Source organism: Phyllostomus hastatus, unplaced genomic scaffold, assembly GCF_019186645.2.
Source record: "Phyllostomus hastatus isolate PE091 unplaced genomic scaffold, TTU_PhHast_1.1 phas_scaffold_78, whole genome shotgun sequence".
In the NCBI taxonomy this organism is placed as follows: Eukaryota; Metazoa; Chordata; class Mammalia; order Chiroptera; family Phyllostomidae; genus Phyllostomus; species Phyllostomus hastatus.
Window position 1 is genome coordinate 52,334,680 of NW_025334041.1, and position 20,142 is coordinate 52,354,821.

Below are 20,142 nucleotides of genomic sequence, written 5' to 3' on the forward strand. Positions count from 1 at the left end.
CTATTGTGAAATAATCAAGGGCAAATAAATTTATTGTAATTAAGTTCATTATAATGCAAATTTATGTCTGTTTAGTATTTGCCAAAATGTGGGATTTTCTGCTTTTTCTCAAAACCATTTTTGTTTGCAGCCTAGGATGTGACATGTAAAATAAAATAATCAGTGGTGAGTGAATTTATGGTGTGTCCACTGATGGTTATTAATTTTCAAAATTTCAACAGTAAATATGTTTACTCATGTCAATAAAACATAAAAATAAACTATGTTCTTAATTTCAAAAATCAAATAGAATGTGATAGGAGAAAATATTAATGATTGAAAATTAGAAGCTCTCTGTAACTTCTGAGAAAAACATTCTACTCTACTTTAAATATCATATTGAAAACTAACTTAATAATATTTGGTAATTGGTATAAGAAAGATAAAAATTATTTTTTTCATGACTAAGGTAATGCAATACACACTTCAAGTTTTTTTTTCCCCATATCTAGGAAGGTCTAGTTTCTTCCTCTTAATTATTTGCAATTTTGATTTTTACCTCTTCTCAGTGGGAGAAATTAAATACAAATAGTGATGCTGTTTTTGCATCTCAAATTGGCTGCAGATAATTTGTTTTCACTCCTTTTCTGATTGAAACATGGCATTTTAAGGTGGGTGAGAATTCAGTACATTTTTTTCTTTAGAGTGGATATAATTTTTCTATTGATCTGTTGAGTCTGACTTTGCTATGCTCTGACTCTTCACAGCCAAATGAATTGTTTCCTTGGTTTTTGAAGCCTGCTTGTCTTATTTACATTTTTTTTCTGAAAGCCCTTCTGATTGCCTGTTTTATAGTTGTTTTGAATGTACATAAGATTATGCTGCACCTAGTTCAAGCTCAGTTTAGAAAGGTGTGGCTATTTCCATAGCATGGCTGCCCCTGGACACAGATGTTTCGCTCAATTAATAATTTGCTGTCTTTAGTTTCTCTGACTATAAAATGAGAATGATTATGCTAACAAAACCTCTGTTGGTTAAATTATTTAAGGTATTTAGCTGAGTTATATCTTTATTTGGTGTTATTTTAAACAGCCTGCTAAAAGCAGGGTTGAATTCTCCTCCTTCATACAGTGTCCTATATCTACTTTTCAAATAAAGGTTTTACATCAGGGACATCTTTATTTAAAAATCATATTTAAAATATCAGGAATTATTATATGCTGAGCATATATAGTTACTGTGTACTAAGCTATGTTCAATTGTATATAAATAAATGATAAAGAATATTAATTAGGTAAAATTATTAGTATGTGAGAAGCATTAGACATATATGTATTTGTTGAAGTCTTCTAGCCTATTATTGCAGAATCATTAAAAATTAGAGCTACAACTTACATTACTGATTTACATCAGCTGTAATCTGTGTGCATTCTAAAATGACTTTCAAGAAGCACTAGATCCATTAGATAATGTAATAAAGATGATAATGGAAAGGACTTCCATGGTTAGATAATTTGGGGAAATGTTAAGTTTAGGAGAGTTGAATTTGTTTCTTTCCTGGTAGACTTTTCTACTGTGTTTTTCATGAGTGTGTCTGCAACACTCTTTTATTGTAGAATATCTTCTGGGGCAAGTGTTCTGTGGTATGGGCTTTGAAAAATATTATTTTATTCCAAACTTTTCATTTTCCAAATGAGAAAACCAAGGGTAAAAGTGGTTAAGTGATTTGCTAAGTTTATGTAGAACCTGAATGTGTGCCTGGATATTTGACACTACTTGATGTCCTGTCTACTACACCACATCACCCCACAGATTTCACCAAGCAGCAGTGGACAGAGAAGTGCTTTGTTCTCAGAGTCTGAAGGGAAGAAAACAACTAACAGAGTATGCTCTGGGAATCCATTATCCAGGGTGTAAGATCCTTCATGACACATAATTCAGGTTCTGGAAAATACCATGAATTCCTAAGTCCATAAGCCTTGGTTTTTCATCCAGTATCTACTGTGCAGTATAAAAAGACATCTTTGGAGATCAATATACAAAGGCTCAAAATACAGCTTCACCATTTATTAGTTGTATGGGTTTGGGATGAGTCATTTAGCCTCTCTGAGTCTCAGTGTTTTAACTCTAAAATGGGTCTAATACATGGCACAGTTTGGGTGACAATTAAATATATATGAAGTGCTTATCTGGTAAGGACATTTGATAAATGGGATCCATTTTAATGCCTGAAGAATATTTAAATAATTTCTATGTAGTTGTGATGTTAATTGCAGTCCTTTCAATGTAAGACATGGTAAAATTTTTGTTGAGATTTTGCTAATGGAAACTATCTCTCCTGCTTTTTCTTTTCTTACTGTCTAGCTTGGGTCTTTGATGACCCTTGTGAGTGTCCTGTTTTGGCCTGTACTATGTCCTATTCTTGCATATATTCACCATTATTCATATTGGACCAGTCGCTTTGTTCTATCAGGCTGATAAATGAATTGCAGAGAAGTTCCATCTTCTTCAATTGTAGTGTGACAATTCCAGATTTTCAAGTAAAAAGTCTTAACCAACTCAATTTTTTGCCTACACTAGCTATTTCTGTTCCTGTTTGCTGCTGCAAGGATCCTTGTACACATTGAACTTGCAACTCTCTTACATTCCTGCAATCATCTATGTAGGTGCACATTGGAAAATCTTTTCTTCACTGTGGTAGAAAGATATTTTACAGACTGCCATCACTTTTGGCAGGGAGAGAATGACTTCCGAGCTGAATGCTGCTTGAAAGAGGCACTCCCCCATCACTTACACAACTGTACTCAGTGGTTACTGCTTGTGACACATTTTCAAATGGACCCCCCAGTGGCTGCAGCTGTGATTAAAAGCTGTCTGCTCTCTATCCCACTGGGGGGTTTCCTGTTTAACCATGTCATGCACATACGTATGTGGGCTGCAACTGCATCATAGCAAATGTAAACTGTTTTGTAAGATGAAAAATCAAATGAATACTTGAATGACTAACTCCTGAATTTTCCAAGCTCAAGTCACTGAAAGACACTGGTTGGGAACAAAGTCATATATGAGGTACATAAAAGTAATTTAAAAAATAAGAGCTAATGGTCAGTGAATGTGTATCATCTGCCAGTGCATGCTCTGCACATATCAACCAGACTGAACATCTTAAAAATTTGAGTGTGCTTGAATTTAGCGGCTGCATTTCAGCTCCTCCATACAATTCATACTTCAGTTTGACCATTCACAAATAAAGCAAGAACAAAATATTCTTGTTTTAAGGTTATTCGGATATTCACTGATACACTAATAACCATGTCTGGATAATCATGGGGGTGGTGAATGCCATTATGAACATGTTTACGGTTAAGAGTACCTTAAAAAATGTTCAAATGAGCAGTGTGGCTTCAAAGACTGGATGTCTTGAAGGCACAAGTCACACCCTTCTGGTTAGAGTAGAGATATTGAGAATTCAACATTTTATAAAGAAAAAGAAAAGGTTAGCATATAAGTTTAGGCTCATTACTTCACATAATGAGTATAGTTATCAAAGCTGTGAGGTAAAGCAGTATTCATTTCTCAACGCACTAACTGAAACAGAAGAATCCAAACACATATTCTTCCCTAAATACATAAGAAAGAAATTTGGAGAAAATCTGAGAATTTTGTGTCTCCTTTCATCTCCACCTGCTTTCCTGTCGAATTTTAAACTCTTCAAATCTCAGCAACTAAACACAGCATTTGAAATGCTAATCTATCACTAGCAAATTTAGGCTGACGATATTGTGAATTGACCACATTGATTACATTGATTATATTTCAGATATTTACAATATGGTAAGACAAGCTTGATTTATTTTCTAAAAAGTTCAAGTTAGGTATCACTGTTGTAGAGGGGGGAAACAATAGAGAAATGTTTGTGGTTGCTATCTGCAATAATCTGATGCTGACAGAGAGTAGTATTTTATTTAGTAATTAACAGTGTAAAGGGGAGAGGAGCTGTCATGTTGGTTCTTAAGCTGGGGAATGTGATGAAAGATGATATCTGCGATCTCATCCTTTCCACTTGTTTAGGATTGTCAGGATGAGAAATGTCAGCATTATGAAAGCTCGGCTCTGCTCTTGATATGATAAAACCCTTCAAAAGCCAGTCTTTCTCTCGCCCTCATCCCCCTCCTTTCTCACTCTCTCTCTCTGCACTTGCTTTTTGTTTATCCTGTTTTGTTAGATGGCAGAAATATAATTCTTTTCTTTCTTCCTATTATAAGCCACCATTTTTGTTTTATTATATGTTTCACAACCCCTAATGCCCCACTGAAAATTACCTTGTTAAATGACAGTGTTTCAAAGCCATGAATCCTTTCCACCATTCCCTCAGAGGTTTGAAACAGTCAACAGACTGTAAAGAATAAATAATAAAAAAGTATTGATTATTTTGATGACTGTGAGATTCAATTAAGTATTAATTTTGCCCTCCAGTGGACCTATCAAGGTATTCAAAAGGGAGGATTCAGCTCAGCTAAATGCGTGCTGAGTGCTTCACCCTTAAATAGGGAGAAAATGTGTTTACCTACAGTATTTGAAGAAGTGCATTGATGCACAGAGTCCAATATTTAAGTGCTGTGCAAATTAAGCCCTGGTGACAGTGACATTGTTTTCAGTGGTATGAGTATTGACTGAAGAAGTGCATTTGATGACAACTTAAACTATTTGTATTGATTAACATTTTCATAGATTATCATGTGTCATATCAAATTCACTTTTCAGGCATGAATACATTAAAAAAAATAACCACCGGCAAACCACAACCAATGTGTGATGGGACAAGAGAGCATGTGGCCCCACCTGCTCCTGCACTGGTCACCTGTTTCCTGCTCAGGAACCATTTAGGCATGAACTTGGCAATAAATAGCTCCCAGATAACACAAAAAGGCACTTCTTGCTTTTCTATTCCTTCTGCATTCAGTATTTTTGCTAAAACAATATTATGCATGTTGATTTGCAAATGGAATAAAAGGCTACACTTGGAAAATATTTCTGGTATCAAATTGCTCTCCTAATGAGCTGAAGATAAAGCAGATTTAAATTGTTGGAGCTGAAAAGTTTGGCTTTTTTGAAGGTGATTTTTGTTTCCTTTTCTTAATGCTCTGGGTGTATGATGCTCTAGGTTTCTGAATTATTGAACACAGTTTGTAAGTATTTTTCCAATTCTCTTAAATGTTTAAGTCAATTTTCATATATTTTGTCATGTATTGTTTGCTTTGAAATGTTCATTTGATTTGGGATTAGGTTCAGTCCCAAATTGGGGACAGGTGGACTCAACTTCTAAGGGTGTTTATGGAATTTACATAAGAAATCATTTTTATTCCCATGACAGCATTTTGCAGACTCTTTTCTCCCTATCTCTTTTTTCTGCTCTGGGTATAGGGTTTAATTGCTTGTTCCCCGGGGAGAGGTCTTCTTAAAATAGCCAGCAGTTCCTCTGTAGGGTGCGCCTTCCTTTTCAGTGTTTTGCTGAAGTACAAACCTAGCACTTTCTTTTTTCTTATTGCATTAAAGACACAACAAGGTGTAAATACATTCACATAAAAGCACATCCTACAATTAAAGCTGTGTTGGTTGGGTTGCTTTCAAAGAAGTTTTTTTTTTCCTCCTCCAAAGCCTCCTGAATCTCTCACATGCTAGTTGAGCTTTAATAGGGTGGGGAGTAATGGAGAACTCCTCGGATCTGTAATAGCTCTTCACTTGACTGCAGCCAGCAATAACAGCGGGAGCAGCCAGAGATAAGAGAGAGAGGAGAGAGGGAGAGTGAGTGTGCGTGTGCAAGAGAAAGAAGAGAGGGAGAGGGAGAGAGGACACGCACACTAAAGCTGCCACTTTTTTCCTCCCCTTCACTCTTTCCCCCATCCTAGGATCCAATGATAGCTGGACAAATCAGTAAGCCCTTGCTGTCAGAGCGGAGTGAAATGAATGCGGAGTTGAGAGGTGAGGACAAGGCTGCTACTTCAGACAGCGAGCTGAATGAGCCCCTGCTTGCGCCTGTGGAATCAAATGACAGCGAGGACACTCCCAGCAAGCTCTTTGGTAAGTCTGTCTAGGTATTTCATTTTATTCCTACCATGTTGTCTGAAAGAGCAATCTGCACACACACACACCCCTTTTTCTCCTGTTATTCATTCAATTTTCTTGTAAGTCCTAAAAAGAGAAGGCTCACATCTTGGAGGGGTTGAGGCACTAAAGCTGATTCCAGCTGGTTAGGGTGATGCCCTCGAAACTTTTCTCAACAAGGAACTTCCTCACTGTCCATTTTGACTTGTGAAATACTGCTGAAGTGCTCAAGATAGAAATTATTTGAAAAAAGAAGATGATATTAATAATCAGGAAATCAGTCCCATTGTGAGAATTAGTTAACTTTTATTAAATAAATATCAGCTAGGTTTTGGGTTGCTTTGCAGCCTTTTGTTAAGGAGAAGGGGAGTAAAATGTTGTTATCTGTAGTCAAAAGACCAGAGAGGGGAAATGAAGAATATCAGTACAAGTCATTCTATACCAGGTAAACAAAGGTGGTTGCAGGAGCTGTTCAGATAAACGACATTTGTAATTACAATTAATGTCTCCTTTTAAAAAGGTGATGAGGAAAGAAAATAGGTCCTTCATGTCCCTCACTTAACCCTCTCCCCTTTAACAGATGTTCATAACCTCTTCCTGCATGCAAAGGCAACTTAGGACCTTTTAGGAATCTTTGTTTCATAAACAAAACAGAACAAGCAGAGTGCTACTCCAGCAAAGGCATCTGTCATTCAAACAGATGACAATGTGTAAACCAACTCAAGTAACTGTGATCTCTAATGAGACAGGAGAGCGGTTTTTTAAGCTGATGACTAAGTGATGGATGGTGGATAGATGTCTCTGCTGGAGAAGCACTTTATGGGATGGAGTGACTTGCGGCTTCCAAACAGTTGCTCCTGAAACTTTTAATTATTTTCCAGTGTTTATATCACTAAATATCTATGTATCTATCTCTGTCTATCCCATACATACCTACTTGTTTATACATATATATAGTAGCATGATATATGTACCTGATACACATATATGTACATATCAGGCAGAAAAATGCTTGGTCTCAGGTTATAAACAGCCATGTACCTGAACTTAAAAAAAAATCAGTGCATAGACTGCTTTGTTAAGAAAGTCATTAATTGGGTTACAAAATGAGCTTGATTTTTGTTTAAACTGTAGAAAGAAAAGAGCTTTGATAGTTTGCCAACTCTAGGCCAGCTTTACCTGAGGAGCATTTCTCTGATTTTAAATGTTCAATCAAACATTAGAGGGGTGTTGCAGAGAAACTTTGTTTTAAATTTTCTATTCATAAAATACTGTTTTATAGTTAAAAGTATAACGTATTTCAGTTTCAAGAAATTCTATCATATTTTCCTTTCTTCAAAATGCAGCAATTCTACCTCTAACATACATTTTCCATACCTAACCATTAAGGTTTTAGCATTTTTCACTGTAAAGAAATATTTTTGTTGTAGTCTGTTGTTATCTGTGTAGGAAGAATTATGTCCTAACACACTCATTTTATTTTAGGGGGTTAGTGAGATAAGTCAGATAAAATTATAAATTACAGAAAGGAAAAAGGCATGCTGCAGCCTCTCTGATGTTGAGTATTTTGATACTAAGCACTTTGACTTTTCAAAAGTAATCAATTGTGAATTAAATGTAATTGCAGATAATGGATTATTTGTCCCTAAACTTTCCATGCATTTTAAATAAGTAAGTGTGTTTTGTAAACTTTTACTTATACCCCCAACTTAGGTTCCCCCCTGCATTGGCTTCAGTAGAGGGGTAATTAATTTGACTTCTCAACATTTTAGGTTTTCCACTGTTGAAAATTTTATAGATAATATGCCACTTCTTACTGATCTGCATGTGTAGAGAAATAGCTTTAAAAAATCCAGGAGAGTCAAAGAGAATTTAATTAAAACTTCACTGAAAATATAAGTGGACTTTAAAAAAAAGAAAGCAAAATTAGAAAAAAAAGAAGAGAATCTTTATGTTTATACTGGGAATCATAGTTTATTTTAGAAATCATAGTAGATTTTAGAAGGTACTCATCTTCTCTTTGGACTTCTTAGTTCTGAATTTTTGAGAGAGAACCCAGCACAATCTATATTATATCTAATATTCTTTTTTATATTCACTTCATTATATTTGGGTGCCTACCAAACACTCTGAATATTTTCCAGCTTCCAATTAGGTAAACATGAAATCAGTAGATGAACAGTTTTGAAAACTTAGGAAAACTGGAGCCAGTATGAGACAGACGAAATAGACGGCATGTTGGGAGGAAAGCATCCCTGTGTTCCTTCCCTAAGGGCTCTTAGGAATTGGTCCCAGAACTGTTATGCTCCTAGTTTTCAATATCATGGGACCTTCACTTAGGAATTCAAGTCTATGCAACTGACTAAAACTTTCTAGGATAATTCTCTCTCAGAATTTTTAGCAACTTTGGCAAAACTTAATGGGTGATAATGTAATAGGCCACTATTTTATTTGCCACAAATATTTTCAACTTTTTGTTTTTGTATGTAGTGTTGATCATGCTTTTTACTTGATAATAAAGAATTACATTCTTCCTGAATAACTGAGAATATCCAAGTTTATCTCTAAATAATGATTTTCTAATAAACTCTCTTAAAGCATAATTTTTATATGTACTATATTTTTGAAAACTGTGCTTCTATAATGAAAAAAGCAGATTAAGACAAATCATGTGCATCTTGATATATTTACTTTTGTGGTGAGACAAGAGGCAACACCAGGAGATAAGAGGAGCTCAGTGTTGTATAGTACCTGAAATTACAGTATAAACCTATTTCTTTGGAGCTTCTTCCTCCTTCCATGTCTTGTTCAAATTAGCAGTCCATAGGACAAGTCTGTTTCTCTCACAGTATGGCACCTTCAACAAAAAACCACAGGAGAAAGGCTAATATCGATGCCCTCTATGGATAAACAAAGGAAATTCCAGGAACCATTGGGCCTTTTATGCCTCCCCCTAAATTGCACCTCTGCACTTAACAGCATCCAAGGAGGAACATACTGTGCAGAATATTTCAGTGCTCTGAGCAGCTCAGAACACCAGAAGGAGAAGCCAGAAGCCATATGCCAGCCTAAGTAAAAAGTATAGAAAAGTGCCCTTGTGTTTTATAGAGTAATTACATCAGAGGTAACGTTTTGCTTAACTTGAACAGCCATGGAAACTAAAGTACACTTAAGAGAGATGGATTCACATTTCATTGAGAAACATGTTGGTAGGTTGTTCTCTGTGATATCATTAAGTGGTATATTATTTACTCTTGAAGCCTGTGGAATAACAGTCTCCTTTTTTCAGTTCCTGACTGTATTATGCTAAGCTCCAAGCCACAGTAAACAGTTTGTAGGAGAACAGACTGGCATGTCTTGGGGTATTATCAGAAAATCTGGTTTTGTGTTTTAATGTATTTCAGCTGTGTGATCAAATGAGCAATGCTACACAGGGCCAGTCATCTAATATGTGACTAGTAATGTGCATATTCAAAACCATTCTCAACATTGAACTTTGGCAAATAATCTCCAAGCAAGAAGTTGCTGGAGTTCTCTAGTGACATTTATAGCATTCGTGTCAACATGGTGCTTCATTTTTAGTTATGCCCATCAAGAATTCAGTGTTCCACATTCAATCAAGTTGGATGCTAAAATTCAAATGGTAGCATCAACAACTTGGTCAGGAGAATGGCCACAGAAAGGATAAAAATAATATATATCCCTAGAAAAAATATCTGTACTAAAGTTTGCCCATGCAGTGTCAGCAAAAGAAGTGAGACCACATAAAACATGCCCTAAATATTTTCTCCCCTATGTCCTTGAAATTTGCAAGATTATTTATTAACAGTTTTCTTCCTATGGATATTTTTGTTTCAAATTAAACCTCATGATTGCTTTTCTTAAAGTCCCAACTCCTTTGGGTGGCTGGGTCAATCTCTGTGGCTTGCTTCTCAGTTGCATAACACTGTGCATGAACTGTGGTACAAAGACCTAAAGCCTTGCACTGAGATGTAAACAAAAAGCCATTTATAAATATTGTACCCGAAATAAAAATTGGTGGTTGGTTTTCTGTTAGGATATTTTGTTTTTCTAGGTTAAAATCAATTGCATACAATGATACTTGTAAGAGTGGATATTTTCAATGCCATTTATCTGTGAACTATTGGAAAAGGGTTGAAAGTTGGGTCAGTGATTCTTCCTTGCTAGAAAATGTACTGAGCTGTTCCCTTTCCTTTCCTTTCCTTTCCTTTCCTTTCCTTTCCTTTCCTTTCCTTTCCTTTCCTTTCCTTTCCTTTCCTTTCCTTTCCTTTCCTTTCCTTTCCTTTCCTTTCCTTTCCTTTCCTTTCCTTTCCTTTCCTTTCCTTTCCTTTCCTTCCTTTCCTTTCCTTTCCTTTCTGTTATTTTTCTCATAGAAACATGCATTATAAGATTATTTTTTAAATTGCCATCCAGTTTGACTTGATTAGAATTTATGGCAGCCGGGTCATTTTCAATGACAAAAGGATAAAGGACTAAATTGTCTGTCACCCCTCGAGACAGTGGTCTCTGCAGGTCAGCGTAGAGGTCATTGGAAGGGCGTTGTGAGGACTGCACTTTATGGTGATGCTGCCTCTTAACTGTGCATAAGTGGAGCCTTCATTATGTCATCAGTATCTTTATTACTTTATTCAAACATCTCTTCAAATTTTCAATGCCTCGGATATTTATAATATTCTGGTAAAATATGCTGGGTCTGGTAATCAGGACAGAGGGCTTAAGTCCAAGAAGGGCTTAGCTGAGAGGTGATGAGAAAAATTCTCTAGAGAATTATATTTATTTAAAATATGTATCATGATTTGATATTTTGTAAGTTTCAATGTTCTGTCCATTAAAATTCATACTATTTTTCACTGAAGAAAGTGTATTTTGCTAGGGGAATATTAAAACAGAACATTTTTAGATCAACTAAATAATTTGAGTGATAGATTCTATGCAAAAAGTTACTTAAATGAAACTAGTAGAAACCTATGTTTGTGTAAGTCATTGGATGCATGTAAGGTATTTGTCAAAAATCAGTTATGGCCCAATAGTCAGGCAAGCCCTTGTGGTGCTGCTGTCTGACTACTGAGGGAAATGCACATTTAGATACATTTCTTAACAATTTAGAAAATTAGTGCACTAAGGTACTTCTTCTAAAAGCCCAGTGAGAGTCTGTGTTTCAACAAATTTAGCTGTTTTTAACCCTTGAAAACCCTGGTTAACACTGTGCTGATAAACAAACCTACTTTAAACAGCAGGTGGAAGCTTCAAAATAAAAATGAATTCATGTTAAATGGTTGTGGTGTTCAAACTTTTCACCATGTTCGTTCATTAAGCCATGCTCATTTCTAAGTGACACTTTAATGAGAACAGGGAACAATCCCTACATGAGGTTCAGTGGGGACTTCCTTAGTGCTTCCTTTTCTGTCCACTTGCCATGCTTAGGATGCTTAGGTCAGACCTCTCTGTTTAAAGAAGAAAGTTCAATATTGCAGTGTCTGAGGATACTGCTATGTTGGTAACATATTAGCAAATCAAAATGCTGCTATGGTTTTACATTTTTTCTTTTCTTTTGATTGCTACTATTCTGATTTTCTTGTTAAATGGTGTTATAATCAATTCAAAATAAGACAAAGTATTAGAAATTATATTAATCTATACAATCACCCCATAAAATGATCCCATTTTAGTTTCTTTTTTAATGTCTTGGGTATTTCTGATTTAAAGGTTACATGGCATTATAGTGTTTTTGTACTTTGCCCAGCCCAGTTTATGTCATAATTAATAAATAGAGGTGCATTCCAGATTCAAGCTCCCAAGGCTTAAGTAAATTGCCTTCTTTCTCAATTACCTGGTTTAATAATAGAGTTAGTACTGTTCTTTTTAGGAACTGACCCTATAAAATTTTCTTTCATTTCAAAAATGAGATGTAACTGTTGGAAGTGGGCCTTGCTTTTTATTAGACAGTAAACATAATTTGTGAGAGAACTGGTACTTTCTTTGATTGGTGACCTTGCTGGTTTATGTTTGGAGATTAATAATACATCAGACATTCACACATTAAAAAGAAAGTAGATGTGAAGGAGGAAGGGCAGAGGATGCAGTTCTGCTATTGGGCTGCTGATGATTATTCAAGCCTTCCCTGGGAACGGAGACCGTTGGAGAAGCAGTCACGTTTGCCCAAATATGCACCTGGCTCCATGTAACATGTTTCTTGATTTTCTTATGCTAAGGAAAACTATAGCAAAGTGTTTATACCATACTGGCACCCTGTCAAGGGGCAATCTGTGTAAAGTTTCCTGCTGTCAGGTTAATAAATTTTTAAAAAATATCCAAAGGCAGGGGTGGCTGGAGAAAGCTCCTAGTAACAGTTGCCATTCTTCAGCAGATGGGTTTTTCTTTAATATCCAGTGTGGTGCTGGAATTTTCTTGTTTGCTATCTTCCTAGGTCCTATACATTGCTAGTGTTTTTGTTCAATTTTCATTTTATTAATTCCATTTAGGTTTTACTTTTAAAATATGTATCCTCTGCAATTTTAAGTGTCTTTTAGAGGGGAATAAGTGAGCATAATTTGTTTCAAATATGGTATTTTACAGTTGCACATATACCTTATGCTGTGGGCCTAAATAAAGTTCTAAATCTGTCAACATTGGACTTTTATTTAGGAATACCTTTAAGTGATATTTAAGTTAAAAGGCACTCACAAAGGAATATTTGGGATATGGCAATATGGGGGCTTTTAATGCTGTTTATTAAGCATGATGACATGGCTTGGTATTTTAAATGTAAACTCCCACCGTCTGATTCTCAAAATCAGCTTTCATAAAAATATGAAACAAAGACAGACTAGTTTGGTGACATCTCTTACTCTATGTTGTGTCAATGTTGTGAACTATCAAAAATGGACTAAGCCTTTTTACTATGAACACAGAGATCAGAAAAAATAACACTGAATCTCTTTTGGTTAAAGCAAGTTTGTAATTCTCAGAGAATGGAAATTAACTTTTTAAAAAGTATTCAAATATCATTTTTAAAAACCACTTACTCAAGGTGCCTAGTTCCTGACATTTCTTTTTAATACTTACCTGCTATAAAAATCTTAGTATATTATATGAATGTCTATATTTCAGAATTTGAGAGTTTAGAAGAAAATCTATGCTCAAACTTCTCTTAGTCTTTTGCCTTCAAGTGCTTTTATGGTCTTATATGTAGTAAGATTATGCTGTTTTTTTATTTTAATTAAAAAATTAACCACTTGGAACAACATAACTTATATAGTCTCAGTCATTTTTATTAGAGGACTACACTGCCATCAAAACTATTTGAAAATAGAGGAAAAGTTATAGATTATGATTAGACAAACTAATATCATTACACATAAACTAAATGCTTAAGAGGTTTGTTTTACTGAAGACCATTTGAAAATGGGTTTCTATGATGAAACCTTCATTTATTAAGATACTTAAAAATATCCTTAGTAAATAACTAAAATAAAGCCTGTTAATTTAGTCTGAGAATGAGGTAGAATTAGGGTGTTTTTAGGACACTTATAATGTACTAATGATAGCTAGCATGAAGTCATTTAATGAATGCGCTTGGCATTAGCAGTTTTCTTAGTATTTCATTTTTTCTGTAAAATAATCATTGTTGTCTAAATTGATGTATTTTACAAACATTACTTTAATTTCATCCTATTAATGAGGAAAAAACTTCAATAGTAATAAAATTTTAAAAGCCAGGAAACATATGTTTAAATATTAATATTAACAATGTTTTAAATAGCAATTTTAAAATGTCATTTTCTTATCAGCTCCATACTTTATTTTCATTTTCCTGTTTTTTTCCTTAGACCCAGTGAATGCACAATGAATAGATGCTAGCCATCTAAAATGTGTGTGTGTACATGGTGTGTACTCTACATTTTTTCTTGTGTTTGTATCAGACTTCAAATTGTCTTACCAACTTTTTAGTATGCATGTATTTTCTCTATCATAAAATTAATAAAGACTAATTTTTAATATTTTTGTCCATGCTATATGTACATCACTTATTGTACTTCTTCTGTACTTATGTATAGTATTAAAAATAGTTTCCAGATAAGCTTATTAAAATTAAATTTGTGAATAAAGAACAACTAATTATTTTACAGTATTGATTCATGCATAGTTGGACTATAATCCAGGTTCCAGTGTCTTCTTTGAAGCTGCTATTACAGAAGAGAGAGAATAGGGTTTCTCAGAATTTGTGCAGTTTAATTCAGTTATTTGGGGGATTTCTGCACACTTTGATTTTATATATTTATATAAATATACATATATATTTAAATATACATATTTAAAGAACATCAAACTTACCCAAGCTAAGGAAGAGTTTTGAATCTAAATATTGAGAACCTAAATATTTGTCTATTTGTGGGATAAAACATATATCACAAGATAAACAATCTTTTTCTTTTTCTTAAGTAAACAGTATTGTTTCAATAGTAAGCATAATTTCTGTTACACATTCCTGTAAGGATTCCATGTGCCTAAATATACATTTACATGTACACATATCAAGACAGATGCACAGTAAAGAAATATTTTAAACATTTGCTGTTAAAATAGAATGGCATTATTAATCTCCTTTTGCAGTTCTTGAAGGCCACCTATGTGGTGATTTATCTTTTAATATCAATATAGCAAGATTTGTTTTCATAAATTAATGATTTGGGGTTATGTATTGTGTGACAGAATTATTGCTGTTGAAATAGAAGGGAGCTGAAGGATTAATTTGATTTAAAAATTCAAATGTTGAAAGCTATTTAAAAAGCATGAAAAATTATTATTCCAGAATGAATTTTTGCCAGACTCCACCGATGCTAGGAGAAAATAAAAAGTCAAGTGGAAAAAGGCATTTTCTTGTTTTAAAAATGTATAGATGTGGAAGTGGTGTAAGGTGTGAAATGCCTTTTCCAAAACCTGCATTTTCCCTTAACATAACTAATTTCATTTAGCAAAATATTGTAAGACAGAAGTATGTCAAAAAGGAAGCATATAATCTGAAACAGAAGAAGCATGAAAGAAATAGTGAATAAAGGTAACATTTTAATGAATTTATTTAATTATATACATATAGTGCACTGTAACGTATGCCTCGGTAAATATTCAGAACAGGATTTATCTGGATTATGTAGGAAGGCTTTCATATACTTGAGAAAGAAGTATAAATCATTGTTTTAGGTGTCGATTGACTCATCTTTTTATGATTCTTAAAATTAAGTCAGGTTTTATTCTTAAGCGTTACCTAAGAAATCATTCAAATTTTCAGGAATATTGGTCTGTTTCTTTGCTTTTAGTTGAATCCTTTCTTCTCCCATTAAATTCCATGTTTACAGTAATTCTCTAAATCCAATCAGAATCTGTAGGCAATCATTAAAGTGTTCAAAATAAAGCATCATGCTTTCAAAGGGATTGATGTCTATAGGTGCTTGCTTTAAAAAAAAAAAAGACCTGGTCATATTAGTGAATGCTGATGGGATTGAGTGGGTTGCACTAGAGCCTAGAATGGTAGCTACCCATCTTGTCATCTATAGTGTATCAATATGTTTTTATAATGATACAATAACCTGAACCCTGTAACAGTTTATGGTCCTTTGGAGAATTCTTATGGATTCTTAGAGTGACGGAGGTCTAAGAAAAGATCTTGAAAGCTTTCACAAAATCTGGCCGAGTGACAGAAAATGGGCATGGCTATGATTTAGTTGCTAAGGAATCTTATTGATGGGGAACATTATTAAACTTTTAAGTTAAAACAAAAACCACAAAATAATCAGTAGATACAAAGAGTAAGGGTACCAAAAGAACAGCAGAAATTAAAAAATGCTAAAGGGTCTGAGATAAGAGGTAAAATTGAGCAAGCCAAATGATCTCTTTATATCCTACTTAGAAATAAAATTTTGTTTAAATACTATTCTGAATAATGCAGTGTGCACTGGAAATCAGTTTAGTGCATTTCCTTCATGAAATCAAGCAGACTTGGTTGTTGCTGTTTTATTTTGTCTGGTTATTTTTAGTCAATGATAAATAAAGAATTTGAATTTTGAATTTGGCACTAGAGAGATATAAAAACAGAAACTGCAGGAAATAACCATGATGAGTAACTTCTCATCAGTATATGTACATCACAGTCCTCTCAATATTTGTAATATTGCTAATTTCTGTGGGCTTTTTAAAATACACTTCCGCATGAGCTCTCAAACCCATAAAAGTGTGGCATGTAAAGTAAATTGTTTGTCACTTGCCAACGACCTGCCATATTTATTGTCAGGAGAAATGGACGTTAGTTGGAAAAGCAGTTGTTAAAGGCCAAACAATTTTTAAAGATGGCAAAGATGCGCAAGGGTTTTCCTTTTTCTAACAATGAGCCACCCCTTCAGACATCAAAAGACAAGATAATAAGACACTTCAAGCACAATTCAAGATTATATTCAACATCTAAAGGCTCATCTCTTGTCAGTTTGCATTTACTCTCCCAGGGATGTGATGCTTCTATCATCTTTCTGTCAAGAGGAGTCTGGCAGAAGAGATGAGGGCTCTTATTTCACACACTTAGGGTTTTTTATCAAATAGCCCACACTGGTTATGATTCAGCCAAAATGGGAGGATAATTTGAAGAAGGTCATGCACAAGCACAAAAATCTCATATTAATTGGTGTGATTAGAAGGTATTAAAATTGTACATTTATTTTAGTTGCTAAGCTATTGTGTCAGTTTATTTGGTAATACACTTTTGTAGCCTAGAAAAAAAGATGACTTAAAATTTAAAAACGGATGGCTGAAAATCAAAATTATTTGCTTTAATATGACCATATCTGAACATTTAACAAGTGAACATAAAAATAATTTAATACCTTTAATTCAATAATATTTGAAATCAGCTTATGCAGTGAAATACTTCATGCAATGTAAAAGCAACATAGCATGATTATGCCCATCAGAGGAAAGAAATATATATGTGAACTATTTTTAAATACTTTAAAAATTGATTTTATTTTAATATACAGATAAAAGATGATGACATTTTCAATATAAATGTGATTATGTGGCTATTTTTTAATGGCTATCAAATTTTTAACATGCTGTACTCTGAAATTACAATGTCATATTTGTCATTCTATGCCATTCTTAGTACATATGTCCTTTTCCAGAGAGGGTACTAAAGAATAAATAAAGTGTTTATTAAATTATTATTATTATTCTCTGTCAAAATTCATCACATTTTCTACTTTGCTCTCTGACAGTCACAAAGCTGTGCAAAGAAACACTTCCTTTTTTTCATTTTTGGAGAGGGGCACATCTGTAGAAGTTTAAAGAATAAGTCTTTCCTTTCAAAATAAAACAACTGATGAAAATAAAACCATAATATGCTGGGATCATTTCTATATTGTATCTTTGAAATTACTTTTCTTAAGAATTTTTATCAACTCTATGTTTCCATTTCTTATCTATCTCATCTTTGCTGTGAAAGATTTTGAAGCTGGTTTTCTTACTTTTGTGCTACTCTGACATATGAAAAGAAAGGAGATGTACATACAGGTTGGGGCAAAAGTGGGTTTATAGTTGTATGTAAAACACAGTTTATTCTTACATTACTATTTATTCGTTATTGTGTTATTTTCCATATGAACAACTGTAAACCTACTTTTGCTCCCCACTGTATACACAATGTAGTTACAGCATGGTGTAATAGAAATAAAACCCATACTGCATCCTATTTATTATACAGGTCTTTTCTCTACTAAACAGTTCATGCAATGAATTCATCTACTCAACAAATAGTGTGAGCACCTGCTCTGTGGCAGGAGCTGTGCTGCTTCTGGGGCCTTGGTGGAGTATACACCAGACAGAACCCATCAGCTAGTCTAGCTCATCTACTACACTGGATGATGAGGATGCAAAAGTGAACAAGGTATGGTCGCCCCACCTTCTAATAGTCCACAGTCAACATTATATATTGATGTTCTATTTACTTCATCATTTCCTGTGGCTTTTCAGGAAAGCTTAATCTTGAAACTCATGCATTCAGAAATTGTTTATTGGTCAGAAGCCTAAATATTTGAGAAAAACAGTTACCCCAAAAAGTGAGGAAGAAGAAAGGATTAATAAGTGATTCAGGACATATTACATTCACAATGTTTTTATCATAGAGTTTGGTGCTTACTGCCATGAAACACAAATACCTTTTTTTTATAATTTAGTGGGGTGAGATATTGGTTAATAAATTATGTAGGTTGCAGTTGTACAATTCTATAATACATCATCTGTATGTTGTATTATGTGCTCACCACCCCAAGTCAAATCTCCTTCCGTCACCATTTATCCTCCCTTTATTCTCTCCTACTTCCACCAACCCCGCTTCCCTCTGGTAATTCCCATATTGTTTGTCTATGTTTTTTTATTCTTAATCCCTTCACCTTTTTTCACCCATCTCCAACCCTCTCCTCTGACAGCTGTCAAATGCCATTCTTTAGTAATTGTTTCTTCATCTTGTCGGAAAAGAAGATGAACTAGATTTATCTCTTCCTCCCTGTCTCTCCTACCTCCATTCTTTTTTCACAATTCATGTTTGCTTATTGCATGATACAGTGTAGTGAGTCAAAGCTCTGGAGTCAAGTTGTTTTGTGTTAGCTGTCTGTGCAAAGTATATACAGGTTCAACCTCATCTTCCCCATTTCTAAATGGAGGTATCCTTGGTATTTAACCCATAGAGCAGGCTTGAAGTGGCAATGAGGTGACATGTGTCAGTCCCTACTGTGTGCCTGAAATGTAACCAGCTCTGCCACATTTTATTAAGAGTTGAAAATGAAATTTCCATTCTTGGAAGGAATTTGATTACTTTTTAGCAACAGGTATCAGAAAACCAACAAGAAATCCAGTGCCTTCAAAATGAGCTATGCTATTCTCTAAGGGAGCCCCAGACCCCAGGAAGCCCTGGGCCAAAGGGCAGTCCTAAGGATCATTTTCTCCTGATGACAAAACAACACCCTTTCCTCCTTCAGGTACATTAGATACTGCTTTCACCAACAGTCCATTCAGGAAAAGATTCAGACATAAATAGATGACAAACAGTTTCAAGGAGAAACTGACTCACTGTCTATCTTGGACAATATGTGAGCAAGGTGGTTAGCAAGGATGGAAAGGGGCAGTTACATAACTTATTCTCTAAATTTAATATATTGGAATATGATTCTTTCAAATCTTAAGGATTTAGGGATTTCAAAAATAATTTTGGCATTAAAAATGATGCAAAACCAGATGTCTGTGGATGGTAGCAAATGCTTCTCTAACTTGTGGTTCAGTCAGGTACCCTGATGGCAGCCTGCCTTTGGACAGTGCTTGTCCACAGTGCATGAGCCACCTCTCCCAGGGAATGCACAGTTCTTAGGCCAAGCACTTCTTTCCTTCTATATTGACCACATTGTTGCCCAAACTAGAACATAGCATTTGCCTTCAATTAAATGCTCAGAGGTCTTTCAGAGGATGCTTTTGTGACCATATCAAGGTGAACTACACAAAATTTCAGGGCAAGAGCAACATTCTATTGAAATCATATGAAGATAGGGGAAGAATGGTGCAGCAGAAAGACTGTAACCAAGGTTTGAATTACTGCTCTTGACCTTCACAGAGGGGTGTGAACATGAGAATTCACATAACAATCTGATAGGGTGATAAAGATTATAGAAAGGAAGGCAAGTGAGGTGTCTACACATAGGAATGTTTAATAAATGTTGAGTTCCCTTTCCTCCACCTCTTAGAGCAATAAGGTATCTTTCTCAGGTCTGAGAAGTAAACTGTAGTGAGTGTGGATCTGATACAAATGATCACAGAGGGTTGGGTTTGGTATGATAAGGTCTAATTTCCTAGTTGAAGTTTCTCCATAAAAGTCAAAATTCAAGCTAGATATGGAGAGAATTATCTCTGCTAAAGTAAAAAGAATTTGATTAGGTGAGTGTCTTCTGTGTTCTAATGAAGAGCTGTCTTCTGCCTCCAAAGTGAAGCACTTGTCTGAAAGTGTTA

The 20,142-nt window shown here is 34.6% G+C and overlaps 1 protein-coding gene across 1 annotated transcript in view; it reads left to right on the plus strand.

Moving 5' to 3' along the window:
• Positions 1-20,142, plus strand: part of POU6F2 (POU class 6 homeobox 2) — a 551,204-nt gene that overhangs the window by 111,786 nt on the left and 419,276 nt on the right. Inside the window, exon 2 of the mRNA XM_045828318.1 lies at positions 5,889-6,060. Within this exon, the coding sequence (XP_045684274.1) occupies positions 5,889-6,060 (172 nt within the window). The remainder of the gene's footprint in view (positions 1-5,888; positions 6,061-20,142) is intronic.